The sequence below is a fragment of the Parastagonospora nodorum genome, assembly GCF_000146915.1.
Source record: "Parastagonospora nodorum SN15 chromosome Unknown scaffold_1, whole genome shotgun sequence".
Lineage (NCBI taxonomy): Eukaryota > Fungi > Ascomycota > Dothideomycetes > Pleosporales > Phaeosphaeriaceae > Parastagonospora > Parastagonospora nodorum.
In genome coordinates, this window is record NW_001884549.1 from 998,971 (window position 1) to 1,019,569 (window position 20,599).

Genomic DNA, 20,599 nt, shown 5'->3' on the forward strand with positions numbered 1-20,599 from the left:
GGAGAAGAGTTCTCGGAGCTGACAGTCCCCGAGTACGACTTCATTCCTTTGAATACCGACCCAAAGCAGGCCCGCCTTTTGAGACTGCATCCCGCAACAGACCTTACTGCACATGTGTGTTGCAACCTCGAGGTTTATGATCTCACAGAGCTGCCGCCTTTCACTGCCATCAGGAACACAAGAGGGTTCTGTAACATAAGAGAAGCCATCGAGGCGGACGGTCGTGCACTCTTCGTTTCGATAGCACTTGAACGTTTCTTACGATATCTCCGAAGCAAGATAGACGAGCCAATATTGATATGGGTCCGATATGCATGCGTGGTCGAGTCGAACCCCAGAGAACAAGAAACATACTGGACGCGAGACTTTAGCGACGCCATATACGCCAGAGCTTCTGAGGTCATAGATATGCACGAGATTAATAACCATCTCATTGGGAATGGCTATTTCGAAACGGTTTGTGACTCTCGGTACAGCAGTTGGACAAAACAGTGGTCTGGAAATGAGGACCAGATGGTTCTGCCTCGAGTTTGCCCTGTGCGCCTTGGTACAAAACCAAGCATTGAAGCGCCTTCGGAGGATTATCGGTATATGCCGCTGGACATGGTCACGGATGAGATTAGAGTCATCAATATTATGCCCGCGGAAGACGCAACTGCACCAATCGTCATGCATGCGGCTCATTGTCCGATCAGATGCGAAGCGTCCTATATAGCCTTGTCATGTGGGTCGCATCTCAGCTTGGGCCACTCATTTACTAATAATTTATCCACTTTTAGATCGATGGGGAACAGACGAGACACCAGAACATGTGGTCTTGAACGGACAACGGAAGGCTATTCGGAAGAAACTTGCGGAAGCGATCCGATCTCTTCGCATGAAAGAGAGAATCATCCCTTTGTGGATCGATGCAATTTCCATCAATCAGGATGATATCTCTGAGCGCGGTAGACAAGTGCGTCGAATGGGGACAATATACGACTGTGCAAGACATGTGTACTCGTACACAGGCCGAGCGGAAAGTGACACCGAAGAGGTGATAAACTTCATGGCAGAACTTGACACGCACCCAGTGATACATCTGAATGAAATGGGTGAATTCCTCTCGGAGGGCAAATTCACGAACGGCGAAACCAGGATCAAGCCTAAGCGATTTGCACAGCTTTGTGGAGGGCTGTACAAGTTTACGACTAGGCACTATTTCAGACGATATTGGATCTTACAGGTGAGATGAGGCCATGTGTCTCCCTGCGCCGTGTTGATGTTTGATCAGGAAATCGCATGGGCATCGGACCCTTCCATACTCACAGATGGTAAAATGGCAGTGACCTTCGACATGCTCGATAGGGCTGTATACCACCTGCATGAACTATTGACGCGCGATCTGTCCCTTGCCGCACGGATGCAAGCCATCAATCCCTCTCTTGGAACTGTCGACATCAAAATGCTTGGGTACCCGAGAACGATATATTATTTTCGATACCTGATGAGCAACGGACGTGCGGGCGGCGGCTTGTTTGGCGGAGGTTTTCTTACAGTGTCTCCACTTGAGAAGAACTCTCCTGGGTTCCTGGAGACACTCATTCTCGCTAGAGACTTTGAGTGCACAGATCCAAGAGATCACATCTTTGCCCTATGGAATCTCGCCCGAGACAAGAGTGGCTTGGATTTCCAGCCAGACTACACTAACTCCTACGAAGACGTCTATACAGGCTTTTCTCAAGCTTGGATTGAGCAGCATGCATCACTGGACATACTAGGAGCAGTAGAACATACGCCTGATGCAGCCTCTTTCTACTCGAAAGCCCCATCTTGGTGTCCCAACTGGAATCTCCCAGCTACAGCAAGCTGCCTAGTGCGCAAAGATCAAATACCGGCACGATCTATGTCGTGCATGCCTGATCTAGGCGGCAAGCTCTACGGAGTAGACGGAGGCATGACCCGCGATCTCTTCGACAGTCCCATCATTTCTTTCGACTGCAGAACGCTACACTGCACCGGCATCATCATCGACCAGATAGGAAAGATCTTAGACGATGCGCCAGACATACCAGCAGGCACTGCGCCCAAGTCCATCTGGCGAGCCCACTTCTGGTTACACGAACTCGAGACCTACTATCGCAAGCAAGGCCTAACAACATACGACGATCCTCTGCGCGCAGCTTGGGCCATGTTTCATGGCGACGGTACAGCCGCATGGCCACCTGCAACTGAGAGCGGATACAGTCCCAATCAATATCCGCCAAACGTTCCATACATCTGCCTTCCAAAGTTGTCTCGCCATGTACCTACATTCGCGGCCTCATACGATCCCATCGAGGCTCGGACCGCCGCCGATTGGGTCCTGCGCGGCCGCAGACCTTTCTTCACCGAGAATGGGTACATGGGTCTTGCGCCTGCTTATCTATCTGAACCTGAGCATGATAACGGTGCGGTGTTGCACATTGCGGTGGTGCTCGGATGTTCTGTGCCGTTGCTACTGCGAGACAGGGACGACGGCACGTATCAGCTTGTCGGCACGTGCTTTGTGCAGGGCTGGATGGATGGAGAGTGGATGGAAACAATGATGGGGGTAGAGAGCCCAAAGGAATTCTGGGATGCTGTGCAAGATGGAGCAAAGTTGGCGATTACATGAAGAGCAATCATGCATTTAGACCTTTACACAAATGTCTGGGATTGCAACGATGTGATCTCTACACACATACTAGTATCATAATGCTAGCCAAAGACAAACAGAGCAGTAATGGCAATACTTGTATGTGTGCAGTCACTGAGTATCACTTCCACAAGGGCTACAGGAGAACCTGACTAAGGCTATGAACGAAAATGTTGAGCTTTTAGAAGCTGATTTGCAACTACTGAGAGATGATCATGCTATATTGGAAAGGGAATGGAATGTAGTGTTAAAGCGCAGGGTACGTGAGGAACTGCAGAGCATCAATGAGGACCTTGCTCGCCTTGGGAGAGTGGTTGGCAACGCATAGAGTCGAGAGACGATCAACTCCAAACTTTGTGGAGAGTGCTGCAAGGTACTTGAACACCGGGGTATGGCAAAAAGACTGGAATTAATAACACAAGAGCTGTTCCAGCGACGAAGGTGATAACGCAGGCTCTTGTTATCTTGGTGGTCCGAAAAGAGGGTAAGGTCCGTCCATGTGTTCTTTGTATGCAGAGTAATCATCGTATCAAGGTTGCAGGCGCAGGTCGGCGACATGAAGCACTGACTTTCGAACATCCCTGGAGATGGAGAAGTCACAAAGAGGGCACCGTGAAGGTTTTCGAGAAATCACAGTTTTGCTCAACTACATACTCGGTCGCCTGCTTTAGAAGTGGTTCTAAATTGATGTAATTTGCCTATCCTTTGGTCATCACCCCACCTCCATTGCTACCAATAACTTGACCCGTGATCCAGCCAGCTTCGGGCATGCAAAGCAGGCCAACAATTCCTGCCACCTCCTCCAAGTATGCTGGTCTACCGCCCATGTCCTTGGCAGCCTCAATCGTCTCCTGTGAATCAATACCATCGCGTGTCGCTGCAAGGGGTGCCATGTAGTTGAGTGACCAGACTTTTTCCAACATCACCTTCGGTAGACCGGTGTACATGCCTGTCGCCATCGCGCCCGGATTGATGCTGTTGACAGTGCAGCGCTCACCCAGCTCTCGGGCCCAGACTCTTGTCATAGACTCGAGAGCACCTTTGGTACCAGCGTAGCAGGACTGCCACCAAAAGCCCATGGATGTCGTGATGGAAGAGACGTTTATAACGCGACCAGACCGGTCGTGCGGTAGGAATGGCAATGCAGCCTGCAACACAAAAAGCGGCGCGCGAGCATTGAGCTGGAAAGTTGCATCGAAGTCTGAGAGAGTGACCGAACCTAAAGGCGCCGGGTTGACGACACCTGCGTTATTGATCAAGATGTCGATTCGAAATTCATCATTCTTGGTGAACGCTGCCCGAGCAGCTTGAATGAGCCGTTCCGGACCATTGACAGCTGTGATATCGAATTGAGCCAACAATGTCTTGACGCCATGAACTTTCTCTATTTCAGACGAAAGCTCTCTCGCGATGGGAGTGGATGCATCTGATGTGTAGTTGATGACTATGTTAGCACCTTTTGCTGCTAGATGTCGCGCCAGTTCAGCACCGAGTCCTGGATGATGGTCAGAAACAGGGATCACTGATCACTGATCACTTGGTAATCTCATACCCCTGGAAGCTCCGGTGATGATTGCCAGTTTGTTTTCGAAAGGTCGCGACATGTCTTCTTGCTCAATCAAGGTCTACAAAGATCAGATCTGTGCTCTGACCTCTTACCGTGCTGGCGACTCGGCGACCCATAACATGTGACAGAAGATATAATCGGACCGCTGTCTGCTCTTCCAAGAAAGCGGCCCCACACTTGCGGCATATCTATATGCATGTGCAAGGTGTGCACAAACAGGGGTCATTACATCGGTCTGTAAGAGGAGGCCTCGCTTCGAGCGGTTACTCCTTGTAGTTTGGTAACAGATCTACGAATAAAATACTGCATCGGACATAAAGCGATCAGCACAAACATAACATACTCCTGCAGCCGAGCCTCGATAATCGCACGGCTGGAACCGCATAAGACCGTGCTCATACTTCATGTAAATCACGCACACCTTTACTCCAATTGCTCTTGCCCGCAGCAAGCCCATCGGAACTTCCCTTGCACACACCCTCTTTCGAATTACACACCTACAATGTCCAGCAAGCGCCTTCAGGATCGTGTTGCGATAGTGACAGGGTCATCTCAAGGCATTGGCAGGGAGATCTGCAACCAGTTCTTTTTGGAGGGCGCCATTCTTGTCTGCGCTGATCTGAGACCTCTTGGAAAGGGGGAGTCGATAGCAACACATGACTGGATCTCCCAGAGGGGCGGCAAATCCATCTTTGTCGAGACAGATGTTACTATAGCAGAGAGTTGGAGGGGTCTCATTGCAAAGACCGTAGAAACATACGGCAAACTCGACATGTATGTTTTACCAAACGATCACATCCTAAACCGAAGTCATCAATGCTGACCTCAAGTAAAGTGTTGTGGGCAACGCTGGTATCTGTACCGAAGCTGGCAACCCTCAGCCCATCCATGAAGTAGATGAAGACGTATTTGATGCTCACATGCGGATCAATGCACGTGGTGTGTTCCTCGGATCGAAGTACTGTGTGCAACAGTTCTTAAAACAAGAACCACGTGCCAACGGCATTCGCGGTTGGATTGTTAACCTTGCTTCCATGGTGTCGAACATTGGCATGCCGGGCCTGAGTAAGTCTGACTTGAGCGGTTTGGACATCAGCTTTCAAAGAACTTACGTTGTACAGCTGGGTATACTGCTTCGAAGGGCGCTGTGGCCGCCATGACAAGGACTATCGCACTCGATGTTGCAAAGGAGGGCATTGTTGCAAACTGCATCGCTCCTGGATGTGAGTACACCAAATTAAATCCATCTTATCCAGTCACTAATATACTCTAGTCTCTCAAACAGCCATGCTTGATGATGCGCTAGGCGGAGCTCTACCCGGGGCCGTGGAGGGTATCAAAGCCAGTATTCCTAGGGGCATATTCGGTCACCCACTCGATCATGCAAGAGCGGCGGTATATCTTGCAAGTGACGACGCGCAGTGGATCACAGGAATCACTCTGAATGTTGATGGTGGCTTGGTGGCACAGTAGATACCCCCAAAGAGAAGCTCGCGTCCTCCTCTGGCACATGCGTGCGAAAATGCCAGGGGTATGTAAAGAGCCACTGGGCATATCCCGTCCCCAACACAGAGAAGTAAGACAAGAGTACCCAAGATTCAAGGTTCCCTGTCATTTTGCTCGTGTATGTCAGAGAAATGTACATTAGACAGTGGATATCGCGCGCAAAATTTCACCCGCAGCCTTACAAGGGAACGTTCTTGGTCGAAAGCAAAAGACATCATATGTGAGGTCGTTGATGTGACACGGAAATTGTTTGCAGGGCAATCAATGGCCATGATCACGATGAGCATTTGATCAGTCGCAGCTGTTGGAGTGATCGAACCAGTAAACACAAGGTCTTGAAAAAAGAATGAAACGTCGAGGAGCAGATCTGAAGCCAAGCTTGATACGTATTGGTTACAACTGGGAATGAGGCGGCCTTTTGCTTTTCTTGGACCCTTCTGCTTCCCATCTGGGCGCCGGGCAGCGCACCGTCTCCCGCGGCCAGACACAGGCTTTACGACCGACTGAATGCAGGCCTCCAAAACAAATGTCGTAATCCAAGGTCTTTGCGAACGCGCCGTTACGGGCCCGTAAGACACGAGCCAACCTTGTACCCGGGGAACTGCGTGTAACGTCCCCAGGGTAGGCCCGACTTATTATTCCGGAACAACGCTCATAAAACCGAACATAACGCATCGGGCCAGTGAGCCGTAGAACTCATTGGGCCTCAATCATGTACGCATCCGTTCCAATTTGTCGATTCCGTACGCGCTGTTTGATGCACCGGGTCACGACTCTACTGCTACTCTAGCACTGCCGCATAGCAGTGCCTGAGCGTCTGTCGATCTCCATCCGTTAATCACAACCATGTTCGGACCAATAACAACAAATGTGATATTGACCAGACTCTCGTTTTCATGTCCGATTTCATGCAGGCGGTCCGGTCACCACCAAGAAGCTCATGGGGAACTGTTGTTGGGTATCGAATAAGGGTATCCCTTGGCGACTGTTCATTTAATAAGATTTTACCTCCCAAAGGACAGCACAGGGTCACCTTCACAGAAAGTACGCACGAAAGTCGTGAACAGACATGGCAGGCCCAACTTCACTATCGCTGGCACTAGCGGTTCTTGTACTGTTACCATTTGATATCATCACCTGGGTACTTCGGTTCTACATACGTATATCACGTAGAGCATGGGGACCTGATGACTGGTCGATGGTCGTTGCGATTGTGAGTAATCGATTCGAACCTTGAATCTCACGTCAAAACGGTGCTAACAGAGTTGGAGCCACTTTTTACACTTTCTACTATGGGTATGCTGGGCATCGCATTCGCCGGTGGTGGGAAAAGGGACTCCGAGCTCACTACGAAAGAGAGGGAGACGGCAATGTTTGTAAGTCAAGATTGCTGATACTTGCTCGTAGGCGTGGTATTAACTCACGACAGTGGTGGTTCATCATGCAAACTATGTTCTGCCTTGCAGCAATTCCGGTCAAGTGGGCCATTTGCTTCACTCTGCTCCGTATTGCAGACAAGCGCCGAGCATACATGTGGTCTATCTACGCAATCATGGCTGCTGTGTTCCTTGTCATGGCTTCAACGACTGTCTACGAGTTCTTCCACTGTACCCCTATACAGATGAACTGGAAAAAGGTCCCTGGTGGTTCTTGCAAACCACAGAGCAACATCACGGGATTCAGTTTTGCACTCTCAGCGGTCTCGATTTTCTCAGATTGGTTCTGTGCCCTGTGGTAAGTGTATCCGGGTCTCCCACAGTGGTCTTTACTAAGAGCAACACAGTCCCATTCCACTGCTATGGAACGTGCAGATCGATATTCGGGTCAAGATCTCAATCATCGCACTTCTCGGTCTCGGTGTCTTCGCTTCTACAGCAGCCATCGTTCGGCTCACGGTCACACTGAATCTCAGTGCAACAACAGACTTCCTTTACCACGCCATGCCAGTCGCAGCTTGGGCACATGCCGAGCTTGGCCTCGGTGTGGTTCTAGCAAACCTCCCCGCCTTGCGCCCACTTCTTGAAAAAGTGTTCAGTCTCCGATCCACTCTGCGCGGTAGCGGAAAGCGCGTTACCGACCCGAGTGGTGAGGAGGCCTACCATGAGCTTCAAGATGGCATTAGCAGCAAGAAGAGTGGCTCCAAGAAAGGAACTCTCGGTTCGGAAAAGGGTAATGAGACCAGGATATACGGCGGCGACCTGGCGGACAGCAACTCAACTTTAGGAGATGACAGATCTACAAAACGAATCGTGCGCGAGGAAGCCACACAAGAGTCGACTGGTGGTATCCATGTGGATCATCGAATTACCATAGACCATCATGAGAGAAGGCAGCACTAGATCTAGTCGTCGCAAGGGACAGAGATTGGGATTAGGAGAGACATGTTTGCAGACTTGTCTGCATGTACGGAGAGTATTAATTTGCACCTCGGAAGCGTATACCCCTAGTACTACGAACCAGCAGACAGTAGCATCTGCTTATATGACTTGATGTCAATGTACAAATAACACAAAGTTTAAATTTCGTCATGTGAAGTTGTTGCAAACATTTATTTCCTTATATCAGGCAGGCACCAGCTTTCCACCAACCTTTTTTGTGAGGTCACATAAGTGTCGATTAGGCATTTCACTGAAATGAGCGAAACCACATACTAGTGTCTAAGACGCAAAGAGAATTCGAAAAGAGCAAACTCGCAACGCTGGAGTCCTAGCTTTTCTGTCACACCCGCCGCTACCATCTACCATCTGTCAAAATTTCCGAACTACGACGTGGCCAAGCTTCGAGCTGTCACATTCTTCGAAGAGACCGCGCGGATGCAGCTTGTGCATCCGGTCAAGCGAAAACAAAACCCCTCCGCGCGTCATGGGCACGGCACTTTAACCGTTTCACGGCACGGCAAGAACTGCTGTGGGGGTCCATCTGCTCGATCTACATTGATACTTTCCTTCTTTTGTGATTCTAGACAGCACGCGATGGCGCATGTGGAGTAGGAATTATGCACTCCACTCGGGACTAGGGATCGTTTGGGCTAGATCAGTAAGCGGGTGTCCGCGCGCCGGGAGCTATTATTCTGTCCGCGCGCCACCAACACGGGATGGATGGTGAAAACGTAACGGCCCGTTGCCATAGTCGATCCCTACTACGGTATCTTGCTTGCGCGGTTCGCGTGGACGCGCGACGACGTTTGAACCCTGGACGTTATTGACATGCACGGCAGTTCAACAATTTCGTGCCGCTTCACCGCCAAGATCACATCCTTGGGGATGGTGCTTTGGGAAAGCTAGGCGAGCGCTTAGGTACCGTATGGCAGCACTGCCCGGTACGCCTAGCACTGCTTCACTAGAAGCGTCAGTGGAATAAGGGCTTGGTCCACTGACTGGCTGAGACAGGCGCGTCGTGGCGGTCGTGCTGTTGGGGTATGAATGCGAGGAACTCTCGAACATTGCTGGGGATTGACCGATCGGTAGCATGCAGTCGTAGGACTTTACTAGCCCAATCACATCGAAACAGGCACAGATTACCGCAGTGCATGTGGACAACGAGATCTGCAAGGGATACCGGTTGTGAGTTGTAGCGAACGGGAAACGTCCCCATCACTCAGAGCAATTGCTGCATTTCGATCGAACTCGGTCACTAAGTCGGCGTATCAGCAAGCCATCTGGAGACGAGCACCACAGTAGACTATTGGAAAATGGGGAAATGAAGTCCCTTCTTAAACACAGGGGTATACTATAGCTCGTCCGCTCCCAGTGTACTGGTAATCACTTCACTGCTGCTCTGCTGCATCTGCTGCATCCTTTCGTTTCAGCAGCATTTTCATAACCTTGCGACACTTTCAAGTCTTCTTGTCTGCATTAGAAGCACGAGCGCCATGGCCGACATGGCTCCTCCCACGAAGGAGTCCTCCGAGAAACCGCCTCGCGAGCATGCTTCTTCCCATGATTCGGTCGACTCAGATGAAGCATACAGGCTGCGATCTGAAGCTCTGGCGACGGATGCTTCCAAACTGCAAAGTGGATACTTCATGAGTCCCAAGATCGTGGGCTCATTTACGGGCACAAGCATAGTCGTCGTTGCAACGTACTTCCAGTTCCAAGCTCTTGCTGCAGTGCTGCAATCCGCTGTCTACCCAGACATCGGGCCCAGCACAAATGTCGCTCTCGTCAGTACTGTCTGGACCGCGGCACAGCCAATCGCTCTCTTGCTATTTGGTAGACTGAGCGACCGTTTTGGGCGCCGGAACTTTGCTTTGGGCTCGTGTGTGCTCGCGATTGTCGGAGGTATTGTGGCTGCAACAGCTCAGTCGATCGAGACCCTGATCGCAGCGGAAGTCATCATGGGCATTGCGTCCGGTGTACCTGCAGCCTACCCTCTATTGGCTGGTGAGCTTGTGAGCAATAAGGACAAGTACATCGGTACTGCTTTGGTTGTCGTACCCAACGTGATTGCCACGGGCTTTGGTGCATACATTGGATTGGCTCTGGTCCAAGTTGCGAACTGGAGGTGGATCTTCTACATTTACATCATCATGATGGGTAAGTATGCAAAGGTTCCTATGCTCCATGCAAATACTAATGTGCTGCGCAACCAGTCCCCGGAACCATCCTATGGTTTCTGTTCTATCATCCTCCGTCGTACACGCAGCTCCATGGAAAGAAGTCCAGCAAGATCGCAGAGCTCAAGAAGGTTGACTGGCTCGGTGTCTTTCTTTTGACCGCTGGGCTTGCGCTTTTCTTGGTCGGCATCTCATGGGGTGGTCCAGCTCAACCTTGGTCGTCTCCGAAAATCATGGGCTTGTTGATCTCTGGGGGTGTGGCTGTGGTGTCCTTCATCCTCTATGAGACATTCCTCACGCCTCAGCAACCGATTGTGCCAATGCGTTTCTTCCGCGACTTGCGAGGCTTCACCTGCTTGGAGATCATCTCGGCGACCTATGGCGTTATCAACATCGCGCTGTTCGTCATGTGGCCACAACAGGTCACCTACATTTTCGGCTCGACAGTAAGCTCATGGCAGGAGACTGCATGGCTCTCCACCACAGCTGCATTCGGTCTGTGGGGCGGCATCGTCCTACTCGGTCCCTTTATGTCGTGGATTGGTCACATCAGATATCAGATTCTTGTCTCTTCTATCTGGATGACTGCCTTCCTTGGCGCAATGGCGAGCATCACCGTAGAGAAGAAGTCAATGGCAATTGCCTTCTCTTTTCTTGCAGGCTTTACCATTGGCTGGGGCGAGGTTATAGCTGCGATTATCGTCCAGTACATTGTGTCGGATGCAGATTTGGGCGTTGCCTTTTGTAAGTTCACTTCCACTCATCGTGCTGGGAAATGTCCATTAACATACTCTAGCCGTCATCTCCGCGTCTCGAACGATCTTCGGTTCCATTTTCACTGCAGCCTTCATTGCAGTGTACACCAACAAAGTTCCTGGTTACCTCACCTCTATTGTACCAGGACGTGTTCTGGCCGCTGGACTGCCCGAGTCTTCGTTGGAAGCGCTCATGACGGCTGCGGCGGCTGCCAATCAGACTGCCCTTCTTCAAGTTCAAGGAATGACGCCCGAAATTCTTCGCACTACGAACGTCGCAGTCAGCGATGCATACTCGAAGTCCTACGCTTATGTCTACTATTTTGCTGTCGCCATCGGTGGTTTGTCCATCGCAGCTTCAATAGCTATGCGGGACTTCGACAAGTACCTTAATACACATGTCTCAAGGCAACTGTATGATAAGAAAGATGCTCATACAGATCCGCTCGAAGATGCCGGTATGTCGCATGGCGTTGGTACCAGAGACAACGATGGAGAGAAGGCTGTAGTGTAGAGACACCATTGGGTCTGAGCCAAATTGCTCACTTCGTATGTACGGCCATAAGACCACCTATAATAAATTTGCTGCTGGACGAGCAGTCTCAACAATTTAGTACTTGAACTTTGAGGTTATGCTTGTAGAAACGAATCACACTAGGCAGCGAAGTGCTTGCAAGGATACAAGATGGCGTTCTGCAGTAACCTCCTGTAGAGCATTGTAGTGCATGTACTGTAAGCTGAGACGCATGACGGGAAGCATGTCAGACCTGCTGAAAATCTGCGCAACTGGGGGGGTGGGCTCCGTCGGTGCAATGGAAGGCGGAAGTAGTCCAGCGTAGACAAAGTGTGCGACATCGACGACTGCCGTTGCTCATCGGTATCTACTGTAATCAAGTGCTTCCAACTTTCGCAGCTACCAACGCAGCTGGATTCGTCAGAAATGAGTTCAATTTCGACTTGATTTCGAATGCCGAAAACATCGATTGCCACAGTCATTGGCACAACCGATATCTTCGTGGCAGTGTCCTACATGGTCACAATGGTATTTCCTGTATTATATGTTCAAAATTTTTCAGAATCTAGTGCTCAGACCCATCAGAGGGTCAGACCGTTCAGATCGTCAGACTGTTCAGATCGTCAGACCGTTCAGATCGTCAGACCGTCCAGATTGCCAGACCTTCCAGATTACCAGACTTTTCAGATCGTTCGCACCGTTTCGATAAGCTGACCTAGGAAAACCGATCGAGCTCTTCAAGTCTGAAGAATCTTAAAGATGACCTAAAACTAGAAAACTTTTATATCAGCACTATACGCCAAGTCATGCATCACAGTCAAGCACGCATGAATGATCTACAAGGATGTCAGAATTGCATCATTGATAGAGCGCTGGCCAGACTTACATATTATGCATCATAGCCCGACCTGCCTCGCGCGGAGGGCAAGCCGGGAAGCTTCATTCATCATCCAACGTGCCTTAGCACGTCTTTCATGTTTGTTGATTCGTCTCCGCCATAGTCAGGACCGCAATGGCTCCATACGTGTCTCTTCGGTCAAGCGATAGCCTCCGCTTAGTCATTCGCGATCAGAGATGCGCATCTCGTCAAGAGTTTCAGTCTTCCATGTCCTCGCCGTCGCGCCCTGGACTCCTGCTTCTTGCTCTAGCAGCTCCGCGTCCGCTTTGTCGCCTGTCGTGCTCGCGTGCGCGCCCTTTGCTGGCCGGTGGTGGTCGTACGAAGGCAAAGTCGACGGTGATCTTCTGCTCGAGCAACTCCTCGTCGTTTGCGCCCTTGATCGCGGCCTTGGCCTCGTCGAGTGTGGGGTATTCGATGAGAACGTAACCCTAATAATGCTGAGTCAGCCTCTATATACTGCTGGCATCGCCCCAGCATACCTTGACGTAACCTGTCCTGCGGTCCAAATTCATGTGCAAGTTCTTGATGGTGCCAAACTCGCCAAACATGTCCTGCAGATCCTCCTCCGTCGCTTCCTCGTGTACATTCGTGACAATGATGATCCAGCCTTCGATTGAGCGTACAGCTGTTGCGCCGGCTGCTGTGCGCGCGTCGCTGGCCTTGGGGTCCGCAGAGGAGGGTTCGGGCTCCTGCTGCTCGGGCTGGTCAATTTCCATTTCCGTGTCGGCCATGGTCGCGATGTGAAGATTTGATATGCGGAGATGTGGTTGGTGGAGGCGGAAGCTGGGGTACGCGATTTGTTGTGGGTGAACCGTGGTGAAGCTTATGGATCGTGAAATTCTACCTATCCCGTTTGGGAATAGCCCAGGTAGCTAGTGCTAGAACGCACGGGTCCACGGCATAGGCGTACAGCTTCCAAGGCATCGGACGTGTACTCCTAGTCCACCCATTCCAACACCCGAGAAGAAGGATGCGCTACACACTCGGGCGCACCGGCGTCATGCCGTCTTCATCATGTAGTTCCTGCCTGAGACCAGACACTCATCGTGGCTGCCGAATCCAACACTCACAGAACACAAGACCGTTATCCTGGCAATGAACTAGACCCCTCCGACGTCACTCTGAGGTCTCCAACAGCCCACCATTTCGTAATATTTTAAACTCTTGTCACAGGCACTATTGTTCGATCGTCATGCTTCGCTTTCTCGATAACCTCGTACACTACGCCGATCCTACCCTGCCTTCATTCTCTTCATTGACTTACTTGTACATCTTCATTTTGGTAGTCACACTAGCAGGTGCTATTCGGACTAGACAGCACGAGCAGGAAGAGCGAACACTCTAAGCCATGGCCAAGTTTGAGAAAGTCAGTACAACGCTATCAAGCAGCCGAGTCGAGCTGACGAGGATAGATTGCCATGATTGGGTGTGGGAGCATGGGTGGTGGCATGGCATTGCTGTTCGCAGAGGTCGGTGTTCATGTCAGCCTCTCAGACCCATCCGAACAGGCAATGGACGCAGTAATCGAGAAGGCTGAGAAGTCGGGATACAACGGCGAAGTCAAGAAGTACAACGGTTGGTAGCTTCCAAAATCAAACCTCATGTCTGCCAGCTAACACAGGACTAGACTACAGCTCGCTCTGCAAATCTCTCTCTAAACCACGGCTACTAGTCTTCTCCCTCCCACATGGCGGTGTTGGCGACGAGGTGCTCCAAGGCCTAATGCCGCACTTGGAGCGCGATGACATCATCCTCGACTGCGGCAACGAACACTTTGCGAACACGGAACGCCGGCAGCACAAGGTCAAAGACACCGGCATTCGCTATATCGGGTGCGGGGTCAGCGGTGGATATCAGGCGGCGCGAGCTGGCCCATCCATGTGCCCAGGTGGAGACCGGTCTGCGCTTAATGAAGTGCTGCCACTGCTCGAAAAGGTCGCCGCGAAAGACAAGATTGAGAAGCCCTGCGTAGGCATTGTTGGTAAAGGAGGCTCAGGACATTATGTGAAGATGGTTCACAACGGCATTGAGCACGGTATGATGAGCGCCATCTGCGAAGCCTGGGGCGTCATGCGCAAGATGGGCATGGGCTACGAGGAGATTGGTGACGTATTGAAGGAGTGGAATTCGTCTGGCGAATTGGTTCGTCTGATCTGTGCTATGCGTAAAATGCCAATGACTGACTTGTTCACCAGAAAGGGACTTTCCTCATCTCGATCGGTGCAGATCTATCACACAAGCGCGTGCCAGACTCCTCAAGGCCCGACGAGAAGTCAAGTTCGAAAGGCGAACATCACCCCCTCGTCATCTCAGAAGTCCTCGACAAAGTGGTCCAAGACATCACTGGAGAGGAAGGCACTGGCATTTGGTCCAACACCGAAGCTATTGAACTTCACGTCCCAGCCTTCACCCTCAACATTGCGCACGCTTTCCGCCTCGCCTCTGCATTCCGCGGCGACCGTGAAAAAGCCAGCAAAGTACTAAACGGCGGCTTTCCTCCCAGCTCAATCGACGTACAAGACAAGGCATCATACATCGAAGCTCTGCGCAAGGCAACCTACGCAGCCTGCCTCGCCTCCTTCATCCAAGGCTTCAATATCATTGCGCGCGCAGACCAACAACACGACTGGAACATCGACTACTCCCAAGTCTGGCAGATCTGGCGCGCAGGCTGCATCATCCAGGCCGACTACATCTCCGACGAGATCCTCGCACCCATTCTCAAATCCAACCCCACATCCGACGACCTGAACCTCAACTTCTCTCCTCGTGTCGCACAGGACATTAAGAACTGTTTCCCTGCCCTGCGCCGCGTGGTGGCGAAATCAGTAGAAACAGATCAGGTCACGCCGGCTATCAGCGCGACCTTGGAATACTTCAAGGTGGCGTCTGGCACCGATCTGCCGACAAGCTTTTACGAGGCTGAGCTGGATTACTTTGGAAGCCACATGTTTGATAAGAAAGGGGATCGAGATGCGAATGTCAAGAAGCCGATGGAGGGGAAACATCATTTTGAGTGGAAGCCGGCGACGAGCCAGAAGGAGGTGTATGGGAAGAACTACAAGGTCTGAGTCGGTGAGGTTGAAGTAGTCGAATTATCAGCAAGTTCTAAGAGAAAGACGGCGATGTCCTTGCGGAATGATGACATGTACTTCGTCCGGGTCGGGTACACGTGTAGTTAAGCGTGAACGATAAATTGGACTTCTTTAACAGTTGATGCTTCATTGCAGATTCCATTGCCGTGCGTTTTTCATTTACATGTGCACTATATACCAAATTATTTTCCCCATATACACATGCCCAGCTTCCTTATTAACAAGAATGCTCGTCGCCCATAGATGCAAGTAAATATCAACGCCCCGAGCGCCTCGCCAAGCAAATCGAGCAGAGAACCAACCAAGCAGTCTGCGCCAATAAGGAATGCAAATCGTATTCCACTCCCTCACGAAGCGTGCAAATCAAGTCCCTTGCCTCACATCCTCCTCCCGCGATTCTCCTGCGTCGGGCTCAACGCGCCATAATCCGCCACGCCCGTCTGCGGCATCAGCACCTCCCTGGCCTCCTCGGCCTCATCTTCGATATTCTCGCGCATGATTCTATGGCTTCTTCTCCACACAAACGCCACCAGCGCGATGCCCACCAGCAGCGCCAGACCCAAGAGTAGCATGTTGACTGGGATCGGGTTGTTGTGGAATGTCTTGTGCGTTGCGGCGTCGAGGGCGGTCTGGCTGAAGTTCAGCAGGCCCGCGAGACAGATGATGAGCCCGTAGACTTTGCCGAAGGTTGCGAAGCCGAAGACTTTGGCGGAGTAGTCGCTGGAGCGAGGGTTAATTGGGAATTTTCAAGTATGCGGAGGGATTGGGGGACTTACGATACGGCGGTGTAGTACAAGGGGCGGTAGAGGACGAAGAGGATTATGCCGGTGTACGCGGCCCATGTTTCTGGAATGACGCCTAGGACTCCAATGGTCGTTGCGATGGTGACGAGCAGCGAGAGCGTAAAGGTTGTGCTGGTGTTGTCGAGTAGGAGCCCGATGAAGGGGACGGATATGACGCCGCCGACGGGCAACGCGACGTCGAAGAAGTTGTTGATTTCGATAGCTTTTTCGACGCTGTGGAAGAGATATGTGTACTGCGAGCGGATGGTGGCGACGAAGTAGTTGATGCGGGTCATTTGGAGGACGGTGAAAAGCATGATGAGTATGAACCATGGCGTCTTCATTTGCTGCACGGCAGTGCGACCGTGGAGGGCGCCCCATACTCCAGATTTGGCTTTCTTCTTCTCTTCCTCTTTAGCTTGCTGTTGGCCGTCCCGAGTGCCGAGGAGATCAGTGATCTCGCTGACGATGCTGTCGCGGTGGATGCGGCGGGCGTCTCTGAGGCGTTGGACGCGCGCCTGATCTTCTATCTCATCGTCAGAGTCGTGGTTGACCTGTTCCTCTTCTGCTTGGGTGACCAGCTCTCCAACAGTCTTATACGAGACAGCCGGCATAAAGAATATCTGGACGCCCAGAATGAAAGCCGGAACAATCAAGTACACCAAGAAGAACTTCTTGAGCGCAAAGTCGCCATCGGTGCCTTGGTAGATCAAGCGGTAGATCAAGAAGATGGCGCTCGACGTATCAAAAGCCCCGGTTAAGAGAGCCAAGATAAGTCCGGAGTATTGCGGGAATGTGTTGCTGAGCTGAAAGCTCGATATGAATATAAATGGACCACCCAGTGCCAGGAATAGATATCCAGGAATGTATGCATCCACGGGCAATTCTGATGCAAATGCAAACAGAAGCGAACCAATGGAGATTGATATAGCACCAATGATACCACACACTCTTGGACCGTAGCGATCGAGAATGGTACCGACGGGGAGCGCGACAACGTTGGTGGATACGGCAGCGGTGGTGAACATGAGGTTCAGCCTGTTGATAAGGTCAGCGTTGTGTCTAGCAGTCCTGGAACGGAAAGTGCGCACCGTAGCTCCTGCTCATAGCATACATCCACATCATCCCTGAGTTCCTGCTTCGTACATAGATTCCTGTACACACCCTCTCCAATAAGGACGGGCTTTATCGCGGCGTATCCGAAGACAACCCCAGCTGCGAAGAGGCAGTAGACGACGGCGAGGCCAACCTGCACTGTTCTGAATCAGCAATACAACTTTGCAGCTGGTAGCAAATACATACGCATGCGCTTCCACTTGGGTACCTCGAAGGCGCCCACTGTCGGCTCTTCACCCGCTGCTTCGGTCCATGTACCAACAGGGTTGAAGGACATCTTGCGATGCCGCGAATCCGGGCTTGCTTCTCTGCTCCATGGCTCAATCTCCTCGACCGCCGTGAGGCGCTGTGACAACGACATGCTTCACGCAGTGTCTTTCAGTACGTGTCTTCTCTGTGAGGTCTGCGCAGAAGAGCAGCAAACGAGCTTCGTCGGTATCTCGCGCCGCGAAGCAGGGATGACGTCTTCGGCGCTAAACCTTGCACAACCGAAGCAATTGAACCACGGGACCAAAGAGCAATTGACAGCAACGGAATGATGGGAAAAACAGCGGAGATACCAAGGGGTCCCTATATACGAGATCCATGGCTCGCGAATGGTGAGAAGCGGGGAGCCTGGGCTGCTTGCCGAGCGGAGCATGAGGCGTTGGTGTTCCAAGGTCCTGGGTGGCATTTGGATGCGCGTGATCTTTCGCAGGCAACCAAATCCTTTCTATTACGTGAACTGTACTTGTTCTTGCAGCTATCATCTGCAGATCGATCCTTCACTCCTTCAACCGCAACCCCGTCAACTGTCTACACTTCAATCGTCTTCCAAGCTCCTCTCTCGCCGTGAAGGTGCTCAATCAGCTCCAGCCAATAGCAGCACGAGTGGGCCGCGGGAAGGAGCTTGGGCCATATTGTTTTGTCTGCAGGAGGCATCAAATTTTCTTTTCTCACCACTCCACACGTTCGCTTGACGCCGATGCGCGCAGCGGGTCGGTCCTAATGCGGTTGCATCAACATCTGAGATGACAGGTGTAGGTGCAGAGATTTTTTTTTTGAATCCCTGATGGGATGGACCAATGCTGTCGCTGCGTTAAGCGGTGCTTGGAAGCCATATCCTCTGGATGATGAGCAAGCGTGTGCTCCTATTCGATATTGGAAAGAAAAGTAGATTTACTAGGCCCTTCAATTCCCTTCAACAGTTTGCATTGATGTGGTAAATTCGTTTCCTTTTCCAGTTTCTCTATAGGTATCAAGTCAGGGGCATTGCCTTACAACATCAGGTCTCTGCGTCTCCTCGACACTGCCATTCATGTCTATTCAAATTTCATAATTCAATGCTAACATATGCTAAATGCTAAACAAACAATGCAAACGCGCAAACAAAATACCCAGCCCATCTGTGCATCCCCTTATCATCTAGACAGATCCGTGGTAATGCAAATATGCTCGTCTCAACAGCGACAGCTCTCCCATCCTCTCATGCTTCTTCCTCATGACTTTACCCATCTAGAGCATCCAGGCAGCAATGCCAACAGCCGCAGCCAGCGCACCACCCGCACTCGGGAGCATAGCATCAGCAGCTCCGGTAAAGGTCTCAACGGGAGCACCGGTCCTTGACGGTGCAACACTTCCACTGACGGTCACGTTTGCACCCGCCGTAGGGACCGCAATAGCAGCAACAGTCTTCAGCAACTCGGGGGTTGTCGTGTAGCCCATATCATCATCTCCGAACGATACAACTGTGAACGGAAGAGCAGAGACGGAAGATGCGCCTTCGAAAGCGAGACGCTCTGGTGCTGGCGCGGAAGGCTTGAGAGTGGAGCGGTCGAAGGGTCCAGGAGCCAGGACACTACGATGAAGTCAGACCAACGAACCAAATAACAATTAGGGGAGAACTTACGCATCAATCACATGAGCAACACCATTGTACAAGATGGTGTTGGGAAACACAATCTGCGCATTGTTCACAAAGCACGAACCATCCGGAAGTACCGTAAACGTCAACTCCTCGCCCTGCAAACTCTGGACCGTAACATTTCCGAGATCGGGGCTGAAAATCACATTCGACGGAATGAAATGGTACTTCAGCACGCTCTGTAGCGTAGGCACATCCGCACTCGCGAGCACGGAGCCAATGGACAGGAACGCCTCGTCCGTAGGCACGAGGATAGTGAAGTCGGAGATGTTCTGCCCAATGACATCTGCGCCCGTCTCGCCGAACGAGAAGCCCAGGTTGGCGGCTTGCAGAGCGGCGTTGAATGCCTTGTAGCCAGCGCGCGCGGCAAAGAGTTCGAGTGGGGCGCCAAAGGACAGAGCTTCGTCGACAACGTGGATCGTGATGCCCTCGCCGAGTTTGATGTCTGCTTGCACGACAGTTGAGACGGTCTGCTCGCCGGAGATGATGGCGACTTTGTCACCGTTCTTGACGAGCGCGTTGTATGCGCCTCCGGTGAAGTTGGAGAAGGGCTGGATGGCGCTGACATAGGAGCCGTTGAGGAGCGTTTGGCCGAAGGTGGGAATGTCGGTGATCACGCTGGATGGGTATACTCCTTTGAAGACGTGATTGGCGAGAAGTGCGGATATGGCAATGGTGTCGTTGCGGAGCTCGACCGCCTGGCCTTCCGGAGTGTCACGTGGTACTTTTGCAAAAGCCTCGTTTGTGGGTGCAATGATGGTGATGTTGGATGCTGTGGAGAGTGTTTCTGCGAGACCGTCGACGAGACCGACTAGTTCAAGGAGGGTACTGAGGTCGGGTTGGGATTTGAGAAGCCCAGCGAGGTCGCCTTGAGCCAGGCAGGAGCCGGCCATCATGAACGAGGATAGGATCGAGAGACGCATGTTGAAGGCCTCAGAATATGTAGTGGCAGGTGCCGGAAGGGGCTATTCTCAACAAAGAGAGAAGAGCGAGGCTGCAGATACTGCTTGAGGTATGGAATGAAGCTTGTAATGCTGTAATTCTGAACATCTCGAAGAGCTCACACAGAGGTCTTTATACAATCAACCAAAACAAGGGCTACACATATATCCCACGAAACAAGCATAGCGTTCCAATACCGTAGGATTCAGAGCCAAGTCAACGTCGTCATCCTCAAAGATCCAAGATCGAAAACGAGCCTTTTGATCCTGAATTTACGCCCTCGGAACAATACTCGAGTATCACGGTGCAT

General features: G+C 51.5%; 9 protein-coding genes across 9 annotated transcripts; 5 read left to right on the top strand and 4 right to left on the bottom strand.

The window, feature by feature from the left end:
• Positions 1 to 1,336: 1,336 nt before the first annotated feature.
• On the top strand, positions 1,337 to 2,635 carry SNOG_00424 (hypothetical protein; the record flags this gene model as incomplete). The annotated part of the gene is made up of 1 exon (XM_001791058.1): positions 1,337 to 2,635. One exon carries the CDS (start codon positions 1,337 to 1,339, stop codon positions 2,633 to 2,635), a length of 1,299 nt encoding a protein of 432 aa, XP_001791110.1.
• Positions 2,636 to 3,319: 684 nt separating this feature from the next.
• On the bottom strand, positions 3,320 to 4,339 carry SNOG_00425 (hypothetical protein; the record flags this gene model as incomplete). The annotated part of the gene is made up of 3 exons (XM_001791059.1): positions 3,320 to 4,151; positions 4,209 to 4,281; positions 4,316 to 4,339. 3 exons carry the CDS (start codon positions 4,337 to 4,339, stop codon positions 3,355 to 3,357), a joined length of 894 nt encoding a protein of 297 aa, XP_001791111.1. The 3' UTR covers positions 3,320 to 3,354.
• A 386-nt stretch (positions 4,340 to 4,725) lies between these two features.
• Positions 4,726 to 5,696, top strand: SNOG_00426 (hypothetical protein; the record flags this gene model as incomplete). The annotated part of the gene is made up of 4 exons (XM_001791060.1): positions 4,726 to 4,997; positions 5,059 to 5,288; positions 5,345 to 5,446; positions 5,509 to 5,696. 4 exons carry the CDS (start codon positions 4,726 to 4,728, stop codon positions 5,694 to 5,696), a joined length of 792 nt encoding a protein of 263 aa, XP_001791112.1.
• A 1,483-nt stretch (positions 5,697 to 7,179) lies between these two features.
• On the top strand, positions 7,180 to 8,068 carry SNOG_00427 (hypothetical protein; the record flags this gene model as incomplete). The annotated part of the gene is made up of 2 exons (XM_001791061.1): positions 7,180 to 7,463; positions 7,513 to 8,068. 2 exons carry the CDS (start codon positions 7,180 to 7,182, stop codon positions 8,066 to 8,068), a joined length of 840 nt encoding a protein of 279 aa, XP_001791113.1.
• Positions 8,069 to 9,600: 1,532 nt separating this feature from the next.
• On the top strand, positions 9,601 to 11,553 carry SNOG_00428 (hypothetical protein; the record flags this gene model as incomplete). The annotated part of the gene is made up of 3 exons (XM_001791062.1): positions 9,601 to 10,264; positions 10,321 to 11,028; positions 11,081 to 11,553. 3 exons carry the CDS (start codon positions 9,601 to 9,603, stop codon positions 11,551 to 11,553), a joined length of 1,845 nt encoding a protein of 614 aa, XP_001791114.1.
• Positions 11,554 to 12,648: 1,095 nt separating this feature from the next.
• On the bottom strand, positions 12,649 to 13,182 carry SNOG_00429 (hypothetical protein; the record flags this gene model as incomplete). The annotated part of the gene is made up of 2 exons (XM_001791063.1): positions 12,649 to 12,879; positions 12,931 to 13,182. 2 exons carry the CDS (start codon positions 13,180 to 13,182, stop codon positions 12,649 to 12,651), a joined length of 483 nt encoding a protein of 160 aa, XP_001791115.1.
• A 705-nt stretch (positions 13,183 to 13,887) lies between these two features.
• Positions 13,888 to 15,522, top strand: SNOG_00430 (hypothetical protein; the record flags this gene model as incomplete). The annotated part of the gene is made up of 3 exons (XM_001791064.1): positions 13,888 to 14,026; positions 14,124 to 14,593; positions 14,647 to 15,522. The coding sequence occupies 3 exons, from the start codon at positions 13,888 to 13,890 to the stop codon at positions 15,520 to 15,522; spliced, it is 1,485 nt and encodes a 494-aa protein (XP_001791116.1).
• A 401-nt stretch (positions 15,523 to 15,923) lies between these two features.
• SNOG_00431 (hypothetical protein) lies at positions 15,924 to 17,805 on the bottom strand (the record flags this gene model as incomplete). The annotated part of the gene is made up of 4 exons (XM_001791065.1): positions 15,924 to 16,266; positions 16,323 to 17,399; positions 17,420 to 17,577; positions 17,653 to 17,805. 4 exons carry the CDS (start codon positions 17,803 to 17,805, stop codon positions 15,924 to 15,926), a joined length of 1,731 nt encoding a protein of 576 aa, XP_001791117.1.
• A 1,133-nt stretch (positions 17,806 to 18,938) lies between these two features.
• SNOG_00432 (hypothetical protein) lies at positions 18,939 to 20,270 on the bottom strand (the record flags this gene model as incomplete). Its single annotated transcript, XM_001791066.1, has 2 exons — positions 18,939 to 19,281; positions 19,333 to 20,270. 2 exons carry the CDS (start codon positions 20,268 to 20,270, stop codon positions 18,939 to 18,941), a joined length of 1,281 nt encoding a protein of 426 aa, XP_001791118.1.
• Between the last annotated feature and the right edge of the window lie 329 nt (positions 20,271 to 20,599).